Genomic DNA, 23,530 nt, shown 5'->3' on the forward strand with positions numbered 1-23,530 from the left:
AAGGGATTGAGGAGGACACAAGCTGTTACTTAAAATTGGTCAAAAGTACAAGATCATGGGTTACAAGGCTGGTTTCTCAGATTCCTCAGATGGGCAGGTTAAGAGATGGGTCAGTCCTGCTGTAAGGCACAGACCTCCTCGGACACGACTAGGAGAACCAGCTATTCTGGAGGAGAAGACACCCAGAGGTTCATCCTCCAAGATGGGGCTGATCTTAGTGAATGTCCATCCCCATGTGCACACACCCCCGCCCCCGCTTCCTGCAGGACACTGGGCCAAGACTGGGAATTACACTTACGATGACTTGTTTCCTTTGGTCCTCTCTTGTATTAATTCACCCTTGGGATTCACGGTGAATATCCTACAGTCTGGAACTCCAACTTGTGTGTATGCATAGACATCCTGCAGAAGGAAACATCAAGCAGGGTGATTCCAGGGAGAAGAAGTTAGGAGATGCTTCTCCAGCTCCTTGTTGAGCCACAGCACTGCATAAACAGAAGATTCTATGGAAAACATGTGGGGCTGGGCACAGGGCAGCCCTGCCATTGACACTGAGCTTCAGATAAACCCAAACTAAGAAGAGTTGTGCCAAGTTCAACACATGGGAAGGTCAGAACCATGGGCAGCCAAGAAGGAGAAGCCAGTGGCCCTGGAGCAGGAAAAGGCCGGGAAGCAATGCCTTCTGCACGCCTGAGATTCAAGGGCCCCAGAGGAAGGGAGGCAGGTGGGGGAGGTGATAAGGAAGAGTGAGCATTCAAACTGGGTCTGGAGCAGGCCCAAGGACAAGGCTAAGAGCCTCTCAGAACGTGAGTCAGAGCAGCCTAAGGAAATGGAACTGAAGCCCCAGGGCAGAGTAGGTGCCTTTGTTTGTACAAATTCTGAGGCAATCTGTACCTACAGGATTCTCACAATTGTTACAGGAATTTGGAACAGATCAAGTGAAAACCTGGAGAGCAGAAAGGACATTTTCTCTTGCTGACAAAGCCTGCTGAAGAATGGCTAAGGCCCTTTAAAGCCCACCCCTCTGAATTGCACCCCCATCAGAATCGGAGCCGAGAAGACACTTACATTTGGACGGTTTCCAAAGGCAGCATAGAAGGGCTGCTTGGACGGGGCAAACAGATTCTTGATATCATTTAGACACTCAATTTTGAACTTCTCTGGTTTCTTTTCTATCACTTCCCTAAGGAAAAAATACACCAATACAATCACCAAACTCAAAACGATGGTTTTCCCTAGTGTGTGTGCCTAAATTTTTGAAAATATTCTGTGTCTGGTCCCTGGTTCCATCCCACATGCAGAGGTAGACAAGGGTGAACGCTGGGGAGGCACCTGTGGAAGGCAGAGAACAAGCTGCTGGGCGACAGCATCAGAGGGCCTCGGGGCAAGATGGTGCCCTGGTCGTTAACCCAGTGCAGGTACCCTCGGGTCATGTCGGCCATGCCGATGGCACGCGCAGAACAGTACAGAAACTTGTAGCCATTCCTGAAAGAAAACATAGCCTGTTTAGCCCACGTGTTTTTACTAAAGGAAGAAAAAACACTTTTCTATTTATTTTTAATTTATTTGAAAAACAGAGAGCTCTTCTGTCTGCTGGCTCACTCCGTAAAAGTGTATAATGGTCAAGGCTGGGCCAGATTGAAGCCAGGAGCTTACTGCAGGTCTTCCATGTGGGTCTTCCATGTGGGTGGCAGATGCCCAAGCACTTGGGCCATCGTCTGTTGCTTTCCCAGGCACATGAGCAGGGAGCTAGACTGGACTCAAACTGGCACCCAGAAGAGATGCCAGCATTGCAGGCAGTGGCTTAATCCATTATGCTACAACTCTGGCCCCCACTTTTCTTTCAACAGATGTAATTAATGTTTTCGGGACCAGTGCTGTGGTGTAGCAGGTAAAGCTATTGCCTGCAGCACCAGCATCCCATATGGGCACCGATTTGAGCCCTGGCTGCTCCTCTTCTGATCCAGCTCTCAGTTTATGGCCTGGGAAAGCACTGGAAGATGGCCCTGGTTCTTGAGTCCTCGCACCCACTTGGGAGACCCGGAAGAAGCTCCTGGCTCCTGGCTTCAGATCAGTCCAGTTCTGGCCATTGCAGCCATTTGGGGAGTGAACCAGTGGATGGAAGATCTCCCTCTACTTCTGCCTCTCTGTAACTCTGCCTTTCAAATAAATCAATCCTTTAAAAAAAATGTCATTTTCATGCTCTGATAAATTCAAGAATTTAGAGGTAGCTGGTTAGGATTATCAAGACTTCACCTCTCCAACGAAAACAATGAAACTATGCAAACTAGAGATTATGCTAAATTTATAAATTCTGATACACTAAGCATCTAGCCTACAAGTCAGATCACAGAACAAAAATTCTAGACTATCTCTTAACTATCTGCTGTAAATGAAAGAAACAAGGGATTTTATTTAAAAGGACAATTTACAGAATAAAAACCATTCCACAGACGTGGAGCAAAATTATTTTTGGTTAGCTGTCACATTCGTAATTTTAGTAGTATTGCCTTCTCACTATTGCTGAAGATGCTCTAGTTTTTTTTAAAAGATTTATTTATTTATTTGAAAGGCAGAGTTACAGAAAGAAGAGGGAGAAACATGAATATGCTCTAATTTTTCAAATCAATTTTATTTGTAGCATTAGGGTCCTACAAAAGCCTTAGATGGCAATGTTTTCCCTCAAAGGGTACTGAGAGGGGCTGGGGTTGTGGTGCAGCAGATAAAGCTGCTGCCTGTATGTAACACTGGCATCCCATTATGGTTGTTGGTTCAAGTTCTGGCTGCTCCACTTCTGATTAAGCTCTTTCCACTAATGCTCCTGGGAGAGCAGTAAAAGATGGCCCAAGTCCTTGGGCCCCTACACCCATGTGGGAGACCTGGGAGAAGCTCCTGGCTCCTGGCTTTGGTATGGCCCAGCTCAGGCCATTGTGGCCATCTGGGGAATGAACCAGCGGATGTAAGATCTTGATATCTTGATATCCTTCCCTTCCTCCCTCCCTCCCACTCTGCCTTTCAAATTAATTAATTAATTTTTTTTAAAAAAGGAATCATCAGAAAGGGATCACCCTATGAGTGAATTGCTTTCCCATGCATGCATGTAGTATCTACTCAAAGTATTACAGTTAAAAAATTTCAGGAAATAGTTAACTGGTGTTGTGGCCCAACAGATTAAGCTGCCGCTTGAAACACCAGCATCCAATATGAGTGCCAGTTCAAGTGGCAGTTGCTCTACAACTAATCCAGCTCCCCAATAATGCGCCTGAAAGCAGTGGAAGATGGCCCAAGTGTTTGGGCTCCTGCACCTACACTAGAGACCCCAGATAAAGTTCCAGGCTCCAAGCTTCAGCTTGGCCCAGCTCAGTTGTTGTGGCCATTTGGGAAGTGAACCAGCAGATGGAAGATATTTCTCTTTCTCTCTCTTTCTCTTCCTCTTTCTCTCTCTGTCTGTCTGTCTCTCTTTCTCTCTCTGTAACTCTTCCCCCATCTTTGTATCTCTGCCTTTCAAACAAATTAATAAATCTTAAAAAAAAAAAACTGTAAATCAACCAGGAATGAAAATCAACTTTCTTGATACACACACACACACACACACACACATATTAAAGATTTAGTTATTTATTTGAAAGGCAGAGTTAGAGAGGCAGAGGAAGAGAGAGAGAGAGGTCTTCCATCTGATGGTTCACTCCCCAAATGGCTGTAAAGGCTGGAGCTGAGCCAATCTGAAGCCAGGAGCTTCTTCTGGGTCTCCCATGCAGGGGCAGAGGTCCAAGCACTTGGGTCATCTTCTACTGCTTTCCCAGGCCATAGCAGAGAGCCGGATCGGAAGTGGAACAGCCAGGACTCGAACTGGAGCCCATATAAGGTACCAGCACTGCAGGCGGGGGCTTAGCATACTATGCCAAGGTGCCGGCCCCAATATATGTATATGTATATGTATATGTATATGTATATGTATATGTATATGTATATATCTATCTATATCTAGATATCTATATCTAATATAGATATAGATATATCTAAAAAGATTTATTTATTTGAAAGGCAGAGTCACAGATCTTCTATCCGCTGGTTCACTCCCCTGGGTTAGGCTGAGGCCAGAAACTTTGAACTCCATCCAGGTCTCTCACATGCATGATAGGGAGCTAAATATTTGGGCCATTATTTGCTGCCTTCCCAAGTACAACAAAAGGAACCAAGATTGGAATCAGGGTAGCTGGGAGCTGAACTAGACTCTGATATGGGATATGGACATCCTAAGCAGCAGTTTAACCCACTGTGCCACAATGCCCACCCCTCTTGTTAAATTCTATCTTAAAAAAAATTACAACTATCACTACTTGAGGTACCACAAAACATTTTTGGAAATATGGAATTTAAAAATAACTAACACAAAGATGCTGAAATCCCTGAGTAGTTTTTTCCAGAATACATTTCCTGTGAACTTTTTTGAAGACCACTCATAGATACAGCTAGTGCTTAAAACTCATGGCAGTGTGAGAATTAGCTCAGATATTATCGTGCTGCAGAGCTGGACACACAAAGCTCAGGCTCCTAGTGGTGGTTGCCACTTTTCTTTGTGTGAGGCTGTAAGGAAAGGGGTGGGAAGCAAGAGCAGGAATAGCTGGGCCATAAACATACAACGCATGTAGACTGACCAAAGATGCGATTTTTCTTTAATGATTAAAGCACAACTCCAGCCCTCCAGAGCCAGGGGACACAGGAGGGGATACTTACTCATTGATGGAATGGTAGAGTTTCGCTATGCCCTGATGAGTCCAGTCTTTACCCAGCTGTGGAAGAATCTGTCCCAAAGCATCAGACCTAAAAAGAAGGTAGAAATAGGAATTCACAAAGCCGAGTGTTTTCCTGTTTGGTTGCATATCAGTTGCCAATAAACGCTGTCTGGGGAGCAGGTATGGACACTCTACAAAACCAATTTCATCACCCTTTCTGCTACTGAGAGGCAGCCTCCTGCAATGTACTTACTAAGGTGCTTCTAAAAGTGGAGTGACACAAAGAGCAAATGTTCATTTTCAGAGATAATGCATCTTCTCCTCCTCCTCCCTAATCTCAAGTTTGTTTTCTTTTAATGTCAGAATTTGGAGGCTGAATATCTTAATCTTTCCAAAAGTTATTTTTGTCCTTTTATATGCCTCCACCCATCTTCCTTCATCTCTAGAATGAGTGTAGATGACATTAAGGATGTTGCATGGCATACGGTTTAAAAAGCACTCTTGGTTATGCCTGTGGGCTGGGTGCCCCAGGTGCAGACACCCACCCCCACCCTGCCCCAGTGTCTATCACTTCCTAAGCTCGGGCTTACTTGGTTATTGTTCCATCGATATCGGAAATGACAATCTTGTCATTCCAGTTCCAGAGGTAAATGGTGCCGGCACAGCGGCAGGTGCCTTGATACTGGGTGGTGATACTGAATACAACATCATTTGGGCCATTGTGGAGCTTCAGTTTTGCCTTTCATAAAGAGAATAAAGAGAAATCAGCTGAAAACAATCTGGAGCAGAGTTTAAAAATTTACAATGACTGGTGTTTCAGGATTCCAACAACCGTAAGGCAGGATGGTTCCTCCGGTGTTAGGATGCAGACTGACCTAGTGCTGAGCGTGCTCACAATGACATGGGCTGAGGGAGCCACTGCTGAAACAGTCTTCTGGGACTCCAAGGACTTTCCTGATCCCCACAAAACAAACCTCTCTATTCTTCCTCCACATTGAGAATCACTGCCTAGACCACAGGCTCCTACTGGTAGCAGAAAATGGGTCAAAGTCAGGGGTGGAATTAATGGAAAAGGGAAATTATGCCTAAACATGGTATTTTTCTACTGTGTGGTTCTCAAGAGATACTCCATGGCTCAGTGCTGGGTTGGCTGTGGAAGATGTGTCAGGGAAACACATTAAAAATAGATTCCTCAGCTCACTCCTGGGGATGAGAGAGCTCTGGTGGTGGAAGAACCCATGTCATAGGATCCCCAGGTGGCCTGAAAGACAGAGACACTGTCCCCTATAGATGATCATTTACATGACCACACACCATGTAGTGTTTTTATGGCAGGGAACAAGAGGGAACAGAAGAGTAAGCAGGTCCAATTAAACAGTTACTGACGTTCTACTGGATCCACATGGATCACAGAACACTCACGATCTGGTCAGAGGAGAGTCGGAGAGACTTCTTATATGAGGTTGTGCTGCCATGGCTCAGGGGCTCAGGGGGTATAGGGTCCACTTTAATAGATTCTTCGAGTTCCTGAGACCCCTCGTCACTTGATGAGTCGTCCTCAGCTGGCCTATTCAACATCAACCCAATTAGTGAAGAGGCAGTGGGATTTAATTGCCAAGAGCTCTTCATTTAGGATCAAGAAAATAAAACACATCCTCAATGCTTTCTAGGAACAGAAAAAGTTGTTTGCTCCGTCATTTCTCCCTCGCTACAATTTCTCATGTCTAAAATATTTGTATCATTAACTGAGAAGGCTACTGTCCCCTTCCCTCTCATAACTAGCACAGTTACTTTCTGGTTATGATCTGAAATTTTCTGCTATCCTCAGTGAATACTATGAGGTCTACTGACTCCTGTTGAAAAGGCTATTTATGTTTCAAAAGGTACAAATTCAAAAAAAAATTGTTTTCACATGGTCAAGTGCCACATAATGTTTCAGTTTACCACAGACTGCACATACAACAACAGTTCCATAAGATTATAATACAGCCTAGGTATGTAGGCAGCTACACTATATAGGTTTGTGCAAGCACACTCTGATTTCCTATTCAACAAAACCACCTAAGATGTATTTCTCAGAATGCATTCCTGTTGTTAAGCAACAAATGACTATACTGATTTTATATATTTTTAAATATTGATTTTTGGGCTGGCACTGTGGTGTAGATGGTTAAGCATCTGCCTGCAGTGCTGGCATCCCACATCATCCCACATGGGTGCTGGCTCGAGTCCTGGCTGCTCCACTTTTTTTTTTTTTTTAAATGATTTTGTGGGACAGATATTACCACCTTTTTTTTTTTTTAAGATTGATTGATTTATTTATTTGAAAGGCAGAGTTAACAAAGAGGCAGAGAGAGATTGATTGATTGATTGATTGATTGATTTTCTATCTGCTGGTCCATTCCCCAAATGGCTCCAACAGCTGCATCGATCTAAAGCCAGGAGCTTCCTCCATGTCTCCCACTCTGGCCATTTTCTACTGCTTTCCCAGGCCATTGCAGAGAGCTGGATCGGAAGAGGAGCAGCTGGGACTCGAACTGGTGCCCATACGGGATGCCGGCACTGCAGGCAGTGGCTTTACCTACTACACCACAGCCCCAGTCCCTGCTCCATTTCTGATTCAGCTTTCTGCTAATGCACCTGGGAAAGCAGCAAAGGATGGCCCAAATGCTTGGACCCCTGGACCCCTGGACCCATATGGGAGACCCAGATGAAGCTCTTGGCTAATGGTTCTTTAAAAAAAATAAAATTATTTTTATTTACTTGAAAAGCAGGGGGCTGGCGCATGGCTCACTTGGCTAATCCTCCACCTGCGGCGCCAGCATCCTATATGAGCGCCGGTTCTAGTCCCGGTTGCTCCTCTTCCAGTCCAGCTCTCTGCTGTGGCCCAGGAGGGCAGTGGAGGATGGCCCAGGAGCTTGGGCTCCTGCACCCATGTGGGAGACCAGGAGAAGCTCCTGGCTTCGGATTGGTGCAGTGCCGGCCGTGGAGGCCATTTAGGGGGTGAGCCAATGAAGGGAGGACTTTTCTCTCTGTCTCTCTCTCACTGTCTATAACTCTACCTGTGAAATAAAAAAAGAAAGGCAGAGTTGACAGAAAGAGGGAAGGGGGGGGGGGAGATATCTTCCATCCGCTGGTTCACTCCCTAAGTGGTTACAATAGCCAGAACCGGGCCAGGCCAAAGCCAGGAGCCTGGAACTACATCTGGTCTCTCATACTGGTGTCAGGGGCCCAAGCACTCGGGCCATCTTCTGCTGCTTTCCCAGGAGCATCAGTAGGGAGCTGTATCAGAAGTGAAGCAGCCAGGACTTGAATGGGTGCTCATACAGAATGCCAGGATCACAGATAGTGGCTTATCTCACTGTACCACAATGCTGGCCCCAGGCTAAACTGATTTTTTTCTTTTTTTTTGACAGGCAGAGTGGACAGTGAGAGAGAGAGACAGAGAGAAAGGTCTTCCTTTTTTCCGTTGGTTCACCCTCCAATGGCCGCCGTGGCCGGCGTACCGCGCTGATCCGATGGCAGGAGCCAGGTACTTATCCTGGTCTCCCATGCGGGTGCAGGGCCCAAGCACTTGGGCCTTCCTCCACTGCACTCCCGGGCCACAGCAGAGAGCTGGCCTGGAACAGGGACAACCGGGACAGAATCCGGCACCCCGACTGGGACTAGAACCCGGTGTGCCGGTGCCGCAAGGCGGAGGATTAGCCTAGTGAGCCGCGGCGCCGGCAGCTAAACTGATTTTAAAAAACTAGTAAAAAAAAATTTATGCACTCCTACAAAGAAAATGGTACAAGGTAAGAAAAGAAACTAAGTTTATACAGAGTACTGCATTCAGGAGTTAGGGGGTGGAGAAGAACTGGACTAGGGAATGTAAACAGATGGCAGCAATAAGAATGGGGCACACTGTATGGGAGCAACCCCTCAGGGGTGGCCAGTCCAAACGTCCAGAGGATACCTCTTCATCTGGGAAACAAAAGGCACTCAAACCAGCCCTTTACATTCTTTTTATGTCTTCCCTTTGGACCTGACAGGAGGCAGAGCGAGCAGAGACACTGGGATAGCATCTCTTTACACGACCCACAGGATCCTTCCCAGAGCCATGCCTTAGACACCCAATTCCATGGCTTCACAGCAGGGACAAGGTATTCAGGGAGCAGTGACGAGCACATCTACATCCACCCCTTACCCATCCACCCCTTACCCCCTATATAACCCTCCCCCACACACACATATTTTTAGAAAACCAGAAGCTGTCAACTACAAAGTGGAACAAAGTATTCAATGCCACATCGGTCTATAGAAGACGACATTTCTGACTAAGAATTAAATAAAACTGCCAAAGCCAACTTAGTTGCAACAGCCACAGCAGGAGCAGCCCAAGAGCTGTGAGCAGGAAGGAAGGTAAAGGCACCCCCACCTGGCATTGGCTGGCTCCTTGGTGTTTGACGGCAGGTCACTGGACGGCAGTGCCTCAGATTTTCCCTCCTTGGCCTCTGGCAACTGAAACAGAAGGATGATAATGACACTGTGAAATGTTTTCCCCACAGACAAGCCCAAGTTCATCAGCAACCCTCTCAAAGAAAACTGCTTTCTGAGTCCACAACTTAAAAATGCTTAGAAAATAGATACTACTTTGAGCCAAAGGACAGAAATCTGAGATAGAAGTTGTGTGCTGCCACACAAAAAGCTGTCCCTTCAAAGCCAGAGGTAAAAGATCTTAGAAAACCAAGACTTCAAGGCACAAAATAGAATACAACTAGCCCAAACTTGTAAGATCCCTGGCAGACACACTGGGACTGCAAAATGGAAGTGACTGATATTTGTCTCTCCTCCTCGGAGTACAGCTCAGAATCTGCTTGAGAAAGGACTAGAAGGCAGCCTGGAGACTAAGCTGATGTCGCACTTGAACTTAGTTCAGGCATGACTATCCTTTTGAGCTTTGAAAAACAAGCCAAAGTCTCTAAATCCTCTTTCTCAGAAAGCTTTGGGAAACTAAGACCTGATTTTACCAGTAAAATTGCAATTTAAATATCTCTAGTATTGAGCTGTAGTAAAGGCTGGAGGTAATGTACATAAAGCAACTAGCATTGTACTTGTTCACAATAACTGCTCAAAAATGGGAACTGTTATTAAAAATAGCACCATGTAGCATTTTCTGTAGTTGCAAAAAAGTTTCTTGAACAAAGGAAAGATTCATTTCTTTTCAGCCCATGGAAATGATTACCTCTAGATCTGTTACCTGTTTGGTCATGCTTTCTCTCTTACGCCAAAACCACCAGCGACCAGATTTTTTTGGCATCTTGTCTTTGACCCAGGACTCAACTGTGGCCTGGAAACAACCAGCTCAGGTTAGTTTGGGCAATCTATCGGTCACAGAGCATCTCACTATTTTCTACCATTAGCCTATAGGATGGTGCCTTGTTCGGGAGAGTGAGCGATACTCTCATAGCTCCCAAAGTGATTTTAACACCTCTGAAAAACAGAAAGTGTCCTGCTTTCATGCAAGCATCACTTTTTGCCAGTTCTATGGTGTGAGACAGGCAGTTCGGCCATCTAGGACCTGAGGGGATGGCAGTTAGGAAGTTCTCATTTCTCTGTCTTTGGAAAACATGGTTCTCTTGAGTTAAAAGGACCAACTAGGCTCATAACATCTTGGCAGACAGATTAAAAATAAATTTTGAGGTTCCACACAACAGGTGTCTAAGCCACAATCTGACCTAACCACACTGATGTCAAGCTTCTGTAGGCTCTACCACCTTCTTCCTGCTGCTTCTTCCCACAGTGATAAGAAACAGTTTTTCCCATTCATTCCATATTTAACTTACAATTAGTAAATCTCTCAATTTTTACATACAATCAGAAACTGGTAAAAACACCTAATAAAAATGACAGGAAGAAGTGGCAGCCTAGCTAACCTGCTATATTTGGGGCATGAGATAAATTTAGAGGGCACATATAACTCTTATGATCTTTTATACTGAATATTAAACTTAAGATACTTCAGGTTAGTACCCAGTTCAGGAATACACACACATGCATTTTTCTAACATTTTTCAAAGTACTCTATACTGTGGATACTTTCTAGAAGAAATCAAATGTGGATCACTTGCCTTAGGCAGACTCTTCTGGAATACTTGCAAGCTAAGAATCATCGGAGCAGCCAAAGCCCAATTATAATAACTGTGGGAAACAAAAATTGTGCAAAACCATTACAGAAGGAAAGAGTAAGAGAGGAGAAGGGGGCAGGTAGGGAGGGAGGAAGAGAAGAGAAAGAAACAAAATACGCAATTTCATATCATTTTCAATAAAAAAGATGACCAGCTACATTTTTGTCATATGAGTAATTTTTATTCAGGCCAAACGTCTCTGAATAGGGAAGCCTTAAAATCTATAAAACTGAGTGACACTTCAACACCTCATTCAGAACTGAAGCTGAGACTTCACTTTCACTTCAAAGTCACTAGTTAATTGGCTTGCTTATATGGCAAGTTTTAAATCAAGATAAACTCTTAAAAACAGCACTTGTAAAACACTACAAGAGTGTTTAATAATGAAGAAACCAAGAGTATTTACCGGTTATAGATCCTTATTACAAGGTTAGGATTGTCTATAAGTCCAGGGTTTTCTGCAAATTCATGGTAAGTAATGATATGTTCCATGAATTTTTCTGCAATGTAAAGTGTAAGCGATTAATTTGGTTAGAGATTACATAAATTCCTATATTAGATTATTACAATACTCTGCACTACAGGAATAGTAGACTAAAATAAGTTCTTTCTTTAAAAAGACACTTTCATTATTCTATCAAAAGCAAAATGTCAAGATTTTTTTTCTTTTTTTCCCAAATAAGAAAGAGCACTTCCTTTCTATTCTAACCCTATTCTACTCATTCTTTCCCTAATTCAAAGATACAAACAGGCAAAAAGGGCACACTACAGACTTTTAAGAAAACAGATTACAGATACGGCCAGTCAGCCAGCTACACACACAGATGTGGACAGAAGAGACACACACACACACACACACACACACACACGCAACTAATAAAGCTATAAATTCTATTCCCTTCACAGACAGAGAAACTCTTTATAGACAGAGAATTGTGTAATGAGGAATACTCATGGGGCTGAGTTTTAGGCGCACGGTATATTGGTAAAAACAGTAACAACTTATTTACAATTGCTCAGAGAAAAAAATAAACCCAGAATTTGGCTCAGGGTCTGTCAAGAAATAAACCTCAAGTTCTTCCTGAGACAGAGGTTTTGCATGAATTTCTGTGCCTTGTCTCTAAACCTGCATTCCAAGAGATCTGGGCTAACAGAAATATCTCCCGTGCATAATTCTTTCAGAGGACACGCACATTTACCTTCACTTCTGTTTCTGCTTCCTCCAATAACAAATAGTACCTAAGTTATCAATATTTAAAACAGAAGTATAAATTTGTATAAATTTTTTCTTCTTATATATTAAAAATATGTATTTGTAACATACAAAAATATATAGCCTACTGAGGATTTACAAAGATTATAAAAAGAACATGGTCTATTTAATTTTGTTCTTAGGAGGACTTAGTCATAACACACTCTTAATTTCTTGCAAAATATAAAGCAAACAAACAGATTGAAGAGATGAAGAAAGAGGCCTAGTTAACAAGTGTCCTGTGAGCCCAAAGAGAAAAACTTCAGCAGAACACAGTTCTAGGGCTCAGGCACCTGCTCTACCACATCACAACTTCAGGTCCTCTGATGGGGAGAGCAAACAAAAGGTGATGGTACTCATGGAAAGAAAACCTTTACTTGGAGGAAAATCAATCAAGGGCTACCAGCTAAATTGGGAAAATATAAACAAGAGTTTAGTTTGAAAGCAAAGTAAAACCAAAAGGCTGAAGAATTTCGGATGGTTGCATCCACAGGGACCAACCACAAAGGAGTGTCCTAAGTGTCTCTGCGAAGATCTTTCCTTGTGGGCCAACTCTCAAGCCTGAGACAGAAAAGTTACCCCATCTTTTGCCAGAAAGAACAGTTACTCAGTGGACAACCAATTTCCTATAACTTCAGGGCCCTACCCTCATGTCTAAGGCCCAGTGCTTTCCAAGAGGACAGCTGGGCCCAGTTCCATAAACATTCCAACAACTTTACAATTAAGAAAACCAACACAGTATGATCTGACCCCAGCTGGTAAGCATCAGGCAGCTTGAGAAATCTCAACCTCTTAATTTGAAAGTAAAATCTTCAAGGTACTTTAAATAAGGGGAAAAGGGCCAAACATTACTACCTGCACAAGATCTCTAGAGCATTCAAACATTTTGAGCTGACTAAATACAAGTTTGCAAAGTGATGACCAGGTCGTATCCTGGGGTGGTGAAAGAGCACTATTCCCTGGCATACCTTTGGAAATTTCTCCGTTCTCACTGAGGCCCCCACAAAGAGAGAGAGTGACATCAGGCAAGTCCATAGCAGAATCCGAGAGGCACTCAGTACCGCTATCTGCGGCAGCACTTCCCACAGACTGTGGGGACTGGGAGCCAGAGAGCGTGTCCGACTCAGGCCACTGCCTGGAGCCAGGGTCCAAGTCACTGTGGAAGTGGAAAGAAAACAGGGAAAGTATTTTGCTTTAATACAACCTCTTGTACTCCTAGTTTACTCCATAATTCGTTGGGGCTCAAACCAAATAACCCTATAAAATACATAAACAGATCTCTAATCAGATTGCAGCTTCTATAGGGAGTGTTTAGAATTGTCTCATAGATGATATTAGGGAAAAGCTAAATAGCACTATTAAGGAATTAACTATGGATATCATAAATATGAACAAAATCACTACAGTCATTTGCAATAAGGCAAACATTTCAGCTATGACCTTTCTTGTCTTAATTAGAGTTATAAGCATTTATTTAAATTTCCACAATGAAAATGACAGGGTAATTAAGAAAAATCTGATGTTTCGAAGACTTTTGATCCTAACTTCCTATAAAAAGCTGTGGTTCTAAGTATTTCCTGTAGAAAATTACTATAATCCAAGGATGTAGTCTTAAAAACAAAGCTTCTCTAAATTCATCTATTATCTTACAAAAAACAAAAACAAAAACAAAAACAAAGCAGAAATTAAGAGAAAATTCTCAAGAGAAACACATATACTGAGACAAACTGGAAGTAAACTGTTCTTCAAGCAATGAGGACCAGAACTAAAGATAATCACCTAGTATTTTCATTTTGCTAGATACGTTACAGAAGCTAGGTTTTTAGGTCATAAGGGAAACCTTTTTTTTATGGACCATAAATTTAACAGAAAAAGAACAAGGAAATGGCACTTTACATTTCTAAACCAAGATGTTCATTACTCCACCCCCTTTAAGTATCTAATGTGACATTTGAGATACCATCTTATAATTTACAATTTATTGTATTCAAAAACATAGCATTTTTAATTGATTTTAAAAATATATGAGATCCAGTGATGTATCACTAGAAAAAGTCTCAAAATCGGGCAATAGAGGGCAGCAGCGGAGTACAGATGCATTGTAATCAGCAGTTTCAAAAGCTGTTATGCTGTGCATGTGAAGCAATGAAAGACTTAAGAGTTTTCGAAATTTTCTTCCTTAATAGCACACTTGTACCACAAAGCGGAATTTGACTGGATCAGCAGAATGTTCTTTGCTGGAAATGGTAAAAAGCCAAAACCTGTTGGTAAATGGTTAACAGCCTGTTGTTAGGCTGCTGGCATGAAGGGGCAAGGTTAATCCTGGCTAAAACACATACAAAAGTTGCTCTGGGTTCATAAACACCATGTCCTCTTTCACAGGAACACACAGTAAAGACTCTCACAGTTAGTGTGGCTGTATGACTGTACGATCAAGTTGTCAATGTGGGCAAAAGGCTGTGCAGTAACCTTTTCCAGTTTGCCCTCCCTCGAATGACCCTTTCTCCTATAAATATTGGATTTATAAATACAAATGTTGCTGCCTATAAATACTGGATTCTGAGACCCTAAAAGAATGGTGGAGTATTAAGATGGAAGGAGCCTGTGTTCCTGAATCCCTGTGTGTAATCTCTCCTACAAAACACAGGACCAGAATATTATCACATGGGCAAAAAAACAAACATCTACTGTGATGCCATTCGGATGCTCTCCAACCAGTAGCAACACTCAAACACATGGAGGATGTCTTCTGACTCCACATGCTGCTAGATTCCCAAGAGTGATGGGACTTACACTCAAGTTGAGCTACGATGACAAATATTGGATGTTTAATATTAAAGATAACGATCATGGCAAAACAAAAACCTATAGGTAAAAGATGCTCTAAGGATTTATGAAATGTCTCAAGAAATAATTAGTTCAAGAAGGAAGACACTTAAGGTAGTAAATGCCTAAAGAGATACACTATAATAAAATAAGATCTCACTGCATTAGTCATATTGTCCATTTTTTAAAAGGGAAAAGAAGAAATCTAAAGGAATACCAATGTAAATAAATGATTAAGGACAGGGAAATAGAAAGATGATAATTCTCAAGATAGCTTATATTTTTATTTTCCTAGTGTGAAAAAAGTTTGTTTTATTTACCATTAAAAAAAAAACCTGTTACTACAAAGTACATAGATATTTAGACGCAAATTTAGGGCATGGAACTAGGATGAAATTTTACAAATCACCAAAAAAATTCTGCAAAAAGTTAAGTTTATCTTTATATCAATCCCCTCTTTCTATTACAATGAAATATGAAATGTGTTTTCCAGGGGCTGGTGCTCTGGCGCAGTGGGTTAATGCCCTGGCCTGAAGCACCAGCACCCCATATGGGCACCGGTTCTAGTCCTGGCTGCTCCTCTTCCAATCCAGCTCTCTGCTGTAGCCTGGGAAAGCAGTAAAAGATGGCCCAAGTCCTTGGGCCCATGCACCCACATGGGAGACCCAGAAGAAGCTCCTGGCTCCTGGCTTCAGATCCACACAGCTCCAGCCATTGTGGCCATCTGTGGAGTGAACCAGCAGATGGAAGATCGATCTCTCTCTGTCTCTACCTCTCTCTGTAACTCTTTCAGATAAGTAAAATAAATCTTTAAAAATAAATAAAACGAAATCTGTTTTCCAGTAACTCATTTTTTTTTTTTTTTTAACAGGCAGAGTGGACAGTGAGAGAGAGAGAAAGGTCTTCCTTTTTCCGTTGGTTCACCCCCCAATGGCCGCTGGGTGCGGGTGCGGGGCCCAAGGACTTGGGCCATCCTCCACTGCACTCCCGGGCCACAGCAGAGAGCTTTCCAGTAACTCATTTAAAGGTGTTTGGTTACGTGTCTGTGGCTCAACATATTCAAGTCATTTTTCCATGAAGAAAAGTTGACTTTTTTGTAATCACATAGAATTTTCCTATGACTGGAAATGAACATGAAAAGACAGTTCAAGTTTACTACATTTGAGGTTCACATTTGTGTTATTCACAGAGAAAAACCATGAGAGACAGGAGTGTGGGGAGCAACCGGACTAGACTGAGTTACTGGAATTAAGACTTATTCTATGCATCTGCTCTCCCACAATATGGCGCTGGGAGAGAAGTAAACAGCTTCCGCACAGCTGCCTCCAGTTCAACTAATAAACTGTAGGACTTGCTCCTGATTGGAGGAGAGCAGCGTACTCGGCGTGTGGGCAGCCGAGTTAGGATTGGCGGAGGAGGACTATAAAGGAGGAGAGAGACGGCATGCACCAGGAACATCTATGGGGAACATCTAAGGGAACCCGTGCAGCCCCCGAGAAAGCCGGCCGGCGGTGTGCCGCTCCCCTGCGGAAGTGGGGAATGTGGCTAGGGGGAACTGCCCTTCCACGGAGGTGGAAGGGATAGTAGCCAACCCGGGAAGAACCAGCAGCAAACCCGGGGAGGGCCGAGCAGACGAAAGAACAGCGCAGGGTCCTGTGTCGTTCCTCCACGAAGAGGGGGAGCGACAAGGAGGAAGACTGGGTGACAATGGTGAGAGCTATCATCAATGTGGGGAACACAGCCTGCTAGGATGGGGCCTCACCAGATCCAGGCTGAATTCAGGAAATGTCTAGGATCCCAGACTCCAAAGGGAGAAGATGTTTTTTGTAAAGCATTTTCAAATACAGGTGCATTACTTTTAAAACACAGAATAGGCTGCTGCCGCAACCGCGGGTTCTAGTCCCGGTTGCTCCTCTTCCAGTCCAGCTCTCTGCTGTGGCCCAGGAAGGCAGTGGAGGATGGCCCAAGTGCTTGGGCCCTGCACCCGTATGGGAGACCAGGAAGAAGCACCTGGCTCCTGGCTTTGGATCGGTGCAGTGAGCCAGCCATTTGGGGGGCGAACCAACGGCAAAGGAAGACCTTTCTCTCTGTCTCTCTCTAACTTTGCCTGTCAACAAACAAACAAACAAACAAACAAAAAAACAAAAAACCCACAGAATAAAGGAAACAAATGCTAACAAATTTCCCCAAGCATATTGAGTTTGCATTAATGACTACAGAAATGACTAACCAAAGCTAGATATTCTTATGTAAGTTTAACTAATATCTGTCTTCTCAATTTATCAATACTGTTTTTGTAAGTAGGTAATAATCTCAAGTCATTACAGTCAAACAACACATGCACTATTTCTGAATTTTCCAAAACCTGAAGCAATCATCAGATTCAGCTTAAGGACAATTTACCTTGTTCCTTTTCCTCAGATGAAATAATTAGAACACTTCAGAGCTGTCCACCCTTCAATACACAAAGAACACACTACCTTTTAGGGAAATATAGAGCTGCAACTTCAGGTTCCAGGACTTTTAAGTCATCAAGGTAAATATCATCAGGTCCTTGGTGCTGGCTTCTCTTGTGGACACCTGTTTTCATAAGAAAATCATATCAGATAATTTATTTTTCATTTACAACTCTGCAAGAAAACAAAGCCTTGCAAACATAAGACTGACCATGATTTTACTTTTGAAAGTATCAATTAGCCTTTTTATTTATGTTAGTTCTCAATGACCCCAGCCAATGGCAGAGAAATTCAGTGCTCAATAAACACATGTGATTTACTCATTCTGTCTTCCATTTGCTATCACAAAAATAACCCTAGCTCCTAGACAATGTATATTTAATGGTGAAGTTCTAAAAATATTTATAGATAAGAACAAACATGACCAAGCTTGAGACAATCACCTATGAAGGGAAGAGTATCATTGGGAAAAAGGATATTCACGTGGTGCCCCAGTATCAACCTATATATCACCTTCTAACTGCGGGAAGACACAGATCCTTTACAATGGCTGCATCTGCAGACAACACAAATGATCACTAGTCACGATCATCATGAGATACAATACGAAGTACTCCAATACATCCCATAAAGTCACCTTCAGGATTACTTTATGGGATTGCAGGCACTTGGCCTTTTCAACTTCTCTCTGGCTCCTAACTTCAGTTTCCTGTTAATTAGACCAATGAGAGGTAGTGGTGACAGCTCAAAAAATTGGGTTTCTGTCACCCAAGTGGGAGATAGTTTCTGGCTCCTGGCTTTGGTACCCCAGCTGTTGTAGGCATTTAGGGGATGAATAAGCAGATAGGAGTGCGCTCTCTCACTGACTTTCTAACAAATAATAAACGATATTTAGAAAGTAATCTTGGATTCAAACAATAAAATACTTACACCAAATGTAATTAAGCCACTAGATCTGCACTACTCCCTCTAGTGACCACCAGTATCATATGTGGCTACTGAGTCCTTAAACTGTTTCTGGTATAAATGGCAGTATACTAATTCTATTTTTTTTTCTTACATGCAAACTATACCATTTATTCTAAAACAAAAATACAAAGTACCTCATTAGCATTTTTTAAATTAGTTGCTAAATTAGATATTTTGGATTTATTGGTTCATACAGATCATTAAACAAGTTCATTTGCTTATTTCACTTTGAAGTTGGCTATGAGAAGACCTCAAAATTACATATGTGGCTCATATTACATTTCTACTGCATAGTGTTATTAGAGTAACTTCTATTTGAAGAAAGTAGGATTTTTATGTACCAGTTAAAAATAACTGCACATATACTGGGGCCAGCACTGTGGCGCAGTGGGTTAATGCCCTGCCCTGAAGTGCCGGCATCTCATATGGGCACTGGTTCTAGTCTCAGTTGCTCCACTTCAAGTCCAGCTCTCTGCTATGGCTTGGGAAGGCAGTGGAGGATGGCCCAAGTCCTTGGGCCCCCGCACCTGCGTGGGAGACCTGGAAGAAGCTCCTGGCTCCTGGCTTTGGATTGGCGCAGCTCCGGCTGTTGCAGCCAACTGGGGAGTGAACCAGCGGATGGAAGACCTCTCTCTCTCTGCCTCTCCTCTCTCTGTGTAACTCTGACTTTCAAATAAATAAATAAATCTTTAAAAAAAAACTATACTTTCCTCATTAAAAAAAAAAAACTGCATATAGCACACACAATTATGTATAGTACATATTAACTATTTTGCTGGCTTATTATACCATATATTTTATCCTTATTTTATGATGTATTCCTAACTATATAAAAAAATTTACTGTCAATAAAGTTTGTGCCATGTAACTCCAACAGCAGTCTCATATACGTCATGTATACTGACTGCAACAAGAGACCACACACTGAATGACCTATACCATCTAGGTTTGTGTAAGCACACTCTGTTTGAATAAGGACAAAATGAACTACTGACACATTTCTCAGAACATACCTGCACTGTTAAGTGATGCATGGCAATATGCCAAAATTTTCATAATAAAAAGTTGGGGAAAAAAGAACAAGGTCGAAAGAACCACTGATCCTGTGTGCTAGGAAGAGGATTTGGGGGCCAGTGTGTTGGCACAGTAGGCTAAGCATCCACCTGCGGCACCAGAATCTCATATGGGCCGTGGTTTGTGTTCTGACTGCTCCTCTTCCAATCCAGCTCTCCGCTAATGGCCTAGGAATGCAGCAGAGGATGGCTCAAGCGCTTGGGCCCCTGCACCTGTGTGGGAGACCCAGAGGAAGCTCCTGGCTTCTGATCAGCTCAGCTCTGGCTGTTGTGGCCATTTGGGGAGTGAACCAGCAAGTGGAAGATCCCTCTCTCTGTCTCTCCTTCTCTCTGTCTGTAACTCTACCTCTCAAACAAATATATTTTTTTAAAGATTTGTTATTTCCTGTCAGAAACAAAGCTTTCACCTTAGAAGAACTGGAAATCTCTCTTCACATTTATTAAAGTACAACAGTTAACGTGCATTTGGAAAAGGACAGGTGCCACACCAGTATCAGCTAGATGGCCAGATCTGATCACAAATACGTGACAGTCACATTCTTTTATTTTAGATAAATTATCTGAGTGACTCAGAAGGTCCACAGCTGTGGTAGAGATTTCTAAAGTCAGTTTGTGATTATCTAACCTTTCATATTAGAATTTAAGAAAAAGGGAAGTAGTTGCCTGGCTATATATGAGGAAGAGTAATTTTAGGTAAGTTTTCACTTCAAAAAAAATAGTCTCTAAGGCCCGAGTTAAGAGAATGTGCATGTTCTGGCTTTTATTGTACCAAGCATCAACAGACAACGTTATATTTTTACATAGTAAGAATAGTCTGATTTGTATTCCAAAAGTGAGATGAATTGTTTAGCCAAGTTGGGCCATATCTTCTCTCTTACCTGTTTTAGAGAGAAATAATCATGAAAGATGAGAATACCTATTAAAATTAGCATATTATTTATTTTTATTCCATATCATTGCAAACGCATACTTAATGTGGCATCAACTAAGATATTTCAGGGAGCAGACTTTTTTTTCTCTATTCAATTTCTATTTAAACATGCAATTACTTGTTTGAGACTATTCCTCACTTTACTTGACCTACCTAGTCAATAAAGTGGTCAGTTTTACTAATTAAATGACTGGAATGCAGTCACTAAGTTTCTCAATAAATGCCTCCCAAGGACTTACTGAGTAGCAACAGGAGACAGAGTTCTGCTCCAAAGGAAACTGCGGCAAAAAGGGGAAGCCGCAGTAAATAAGCACTCATAATCAAGGTTCTGACTGGAGAATACAAATGCTGTCATAGTATCTGAAACACCAACATAATTTACCACGTAAGTGCAGAGTACCTGATTTCAAACTAAACACATGATTACCTTTCTTCTTTGACGGCGAGTCTACTTTAGCAGCTGGTTTCAATTCTGAGGGAGCCTCCCCTAAGGATGGGTTGGGAAGGTGGTCTGCATCTAACATAGATGAAATCTGAGGACTCTCAAGAAGAGGTTCGAGAAGTTCTGCAGCTGAAGTTGCATCACCCATTTGCATACACAAGGCTCTGGGTTTGGGTTTCACTATGGTACAGACAGTTTCTTCAATGGAAGCATCCTTCTCGACTTCACTTATGAGGTTGTCCTCACTGGGAATTACCCGAAAATGGGTATTTTCTGATGGTGTAATGGTAGCTGTCCTAGGATGATGATCACCTCTCTCTCTTTTGGTGACCTAAAAAAGTTAAATTTAAAAAAAAAAATTAAACTACTCTCAAAGGTGTTTTATGATTTATTTCTTAGTTGCTAAGTATATTACTTTATATATAACAAGACATTCATTAAATATATTATTTTGCATGTGTACAAATTAAAATGGAGAAAAGCTAGTAATTGCATTTAATATCATATTTATAAGAGTTATAACTGCATGAAGAGCTAAACAATGAAGACGACTGAAGTAATAAGACAATTTTTAGGTATTAAGAGGTAGAGAACATTCATTTTGGGGGAAAAAAACTTAAGAGTACTAAATGAAAATTTAACTCTGCTTAAACTAACTCAAAGCTGAGTTAAAACAATTTAAACAGGAAGTAAAGTCTAACTGCAAAATGTACATTTTTGTAAAACTAAATTCAATATGATCAAGCTAATTTCTCCTTTAAGATATGTTATCTCCCCCAGCTTTTTATTTTATTATGAGCTGGAAATAAAAAGTCTTAAAAATTTCCTATTTAAAATTTCAGGGCAGAAATTTTAGTTTCCTTTATTTGGGTGCCTTTAAAAATTTTCCTTATGTTAATTAACAACCAATAATGTTATTCACTCAATAGAAAAACACATCTGCTGAATCTCTTCTGTTCCAAAAACATGGTCCAAATGTTATGAAAACCATTAACTTTGGATTGATTCTGCTGACCACAGGAGGGCACTACTGTCATTTATAGTCATATGAGCTGGGTCAGCAATGGCTTCCTTTTCTTATGGATGCAGGCACTGGATTCTCAAATCCAGTGAGACATTCCACTTGTGAGAAGACCAAGTACCTTGGTGGACTCTGGGAACCCGCCCCATGTCCACTCCATATGAGACTCCGATCTGAGCAGGCTCTCGGCAGGTTTCACCTCCAACTCTGAATCACTCTTAGGACAAACTGCCTGGGAATAGGTGCTGCACACACAAGAACAAAGAAATGTGATGATTTTAAAGTTGAGAAACCTTCAGTTTCATTGAGATTGGCAGATGAAAGGAAACAAATTTGAATATATTAACTTTATCCTGCAAATAAACTATTTAGGGAAACATCATTTATTTCTTCCACTTGAGTTCTTTAATAATAATAAAACAACACTAACTAGCTTCTATTGAGGACTTGCTAAGTCCTCCCTCAATACCATATATGCATTATCTCATTGGCTTCTCATAAGAAATCAATGAGAAAGATAATTTTAAAGAAGATGAAAAGCACAGAAATGCAAGTTAAATAACATAATAATGAGGACTGTATTGAAGAATAAACAGCATGATTCCATGTTTTCTTACTATATTAGTCACATTTACCAGTCAGCAGGTGACACTGAAAAATTAGAAGAACTATAGATGGCCAAATTCTGTGCTGATGATTCAGAATTACAAGTGGCCAACACTGTTAGAATAAGTCAGATCACGTGTAAGAACAGTTACTGAGAGAAAAGATTCATATTAATGAAAAGGAAATATTCATGGGCAGAGGGCTGGTCTGAGTCCCAGCTATTCTGCTTCCAATCCAGTTTTCTGTTAATGCACAAGGGAAGGCAGCAGAGGAGAGACCAAAGACTTGGGTCCCTGCCAGGTGGGGGACCCAGACTGAGTTCTGAGTCCCTGGCTTTGATCTGGCCCAAATACCCAGCTCCTGGTTGGTATTTGGGGAATGAACTAGCAGATGGGAGACCTCTCTTCTCTGCCAGTCCATCTTTCACATAAATAAATAAATAGTTAAAATAAATTTCAGTTCCTCTACTGTACTGGAGAAATGGGAAGTATCATTACTGTAAGTTACAGAAAAGCTATTTAATACATTCTCCTTCCTCTTTTAAGAAACCAAGAAATTTCAAAGATACTTACTTCTCTAAAGGGGACCAATCTCCATCAGATAAGGGGTAGTGGTCTCCAGAATGGAAAAGCAAAGGTTCCTTATACTCTTCTTCCTTTAAGGAAGCAGTCGAAGATCCTCTGTGGAAAGAAAAAACAAAGGAAAGGACGACACTGATGTCAGCTTTAAAATATCCTCCAAATCTACTGACAAATCACCTCAACAATACAGACAGAGACAAATGATGAATAACTAATCCCTTTCAAAGGCAAATAGAAGGGGGTTCACCACATTCGAGCAATCACTATTCAAATATAAACTAGATGAAGGTTAGAAGAGAAATATAATTAAAAATTTCTTCTTACATCTCTTCAGGGTAAATGATTCAAAGGCTAGAAGGAGAAAATGAATACAAATCTGAAGTAGTAATATTCTATGTTAGATATCAGGTAACCACTGATTCAAAAAAGTTTTGTAATTTGCTCAAAGTCAAAAAACCTAGGAAGTTGCT

The 23,530-nt window shown here is 41.8% G+C and overlaps 1 protein-coding gene across 3 annotated transcripts in view; it reads right to left on the bottom strand.

Annotated features, from left to right (window-relative positions):
- The window catches only part of LPIN2 (lipin 2), a 101,971-nt gene that overhangs the window by 3,346 nt on the left and 75,095 nt on the right, over window positions 1–23,530 (bottom strand). For all 3 annotated transcript variants that reach the window (XM_051851363.3, XM_070050416.2, XM_002713608.6), the window contains exons 5-19: window positions 23,052–23,159; window positions 21,995–22,118; window positions 20,838–21,183; window positions 17,462–17,561; window positions 13,124–13,311; window positions 11,310–11,403; window positions 10,847–10,916; window positions 9,976–10,065; window positions 9,154–9,236; window positions 6,159–6,303; window positions 5,327–5,475; window positions 4,738–4,824; window positions 1,333–1,485; window positions 1,069–1,183; window positions 299–402 (exon numbers count right to left, since the gene is read on the bottom strand). In XM_051851363.3, coding sequence (XP_051707323.1) covers window positions 299–402; window positions 1,069–1,183; window positions 1,333–1,485; window positions 4,738–4,824; window positions 5,327–5,475; window positions 6,159–6,303; window positions 9,154–9,236; window positions 9,976–10,065; window positions 10,847–10,916; window positions 11,310–11,403; window positions 13,124–13,311; window positions 17,462–17,561; window positions 20,838–21,183; window positions 21,995–22,118; window positions 23,052–23,159 — 1,956 coding nt within the window. The remainder of the gene's footprint in view (window positions 1–298; window positions 403–1,068; window positions 1,184–1,332; window positions 1,486–4,737; window positions 4,825–5,326; window positions 5,476–6,158; window positions 6,304–9,153; window positions 9,237–9,975; window positions 10,066–10,846; window positions 10,917–11,309; window positions 11,404–13,123; window positions 13,312–17,461; window positions 17,562–20,837; window positions 21,184–21,994; window positions 22,119–23,051; window positions 23,160–23,530) is intronic.

Source organism: Oryctolagus cuniculus, chromosome 10 (genome assembly GCF_051225735.1).
Source record: "Oryctolagus cuniculus isolate XC-2025 breed Fujian yellow rabbit chromosome 10, ASM5122573v1, whole genome shotgun sequence".
Taxonomy (NCBI): domain Eukaryota; kingdom Metazoa; phylum Chordata; class Mammalia; order Lagomorpha; family Leporidae; genus Oryctolagus; species Oryctolagus cuniculus.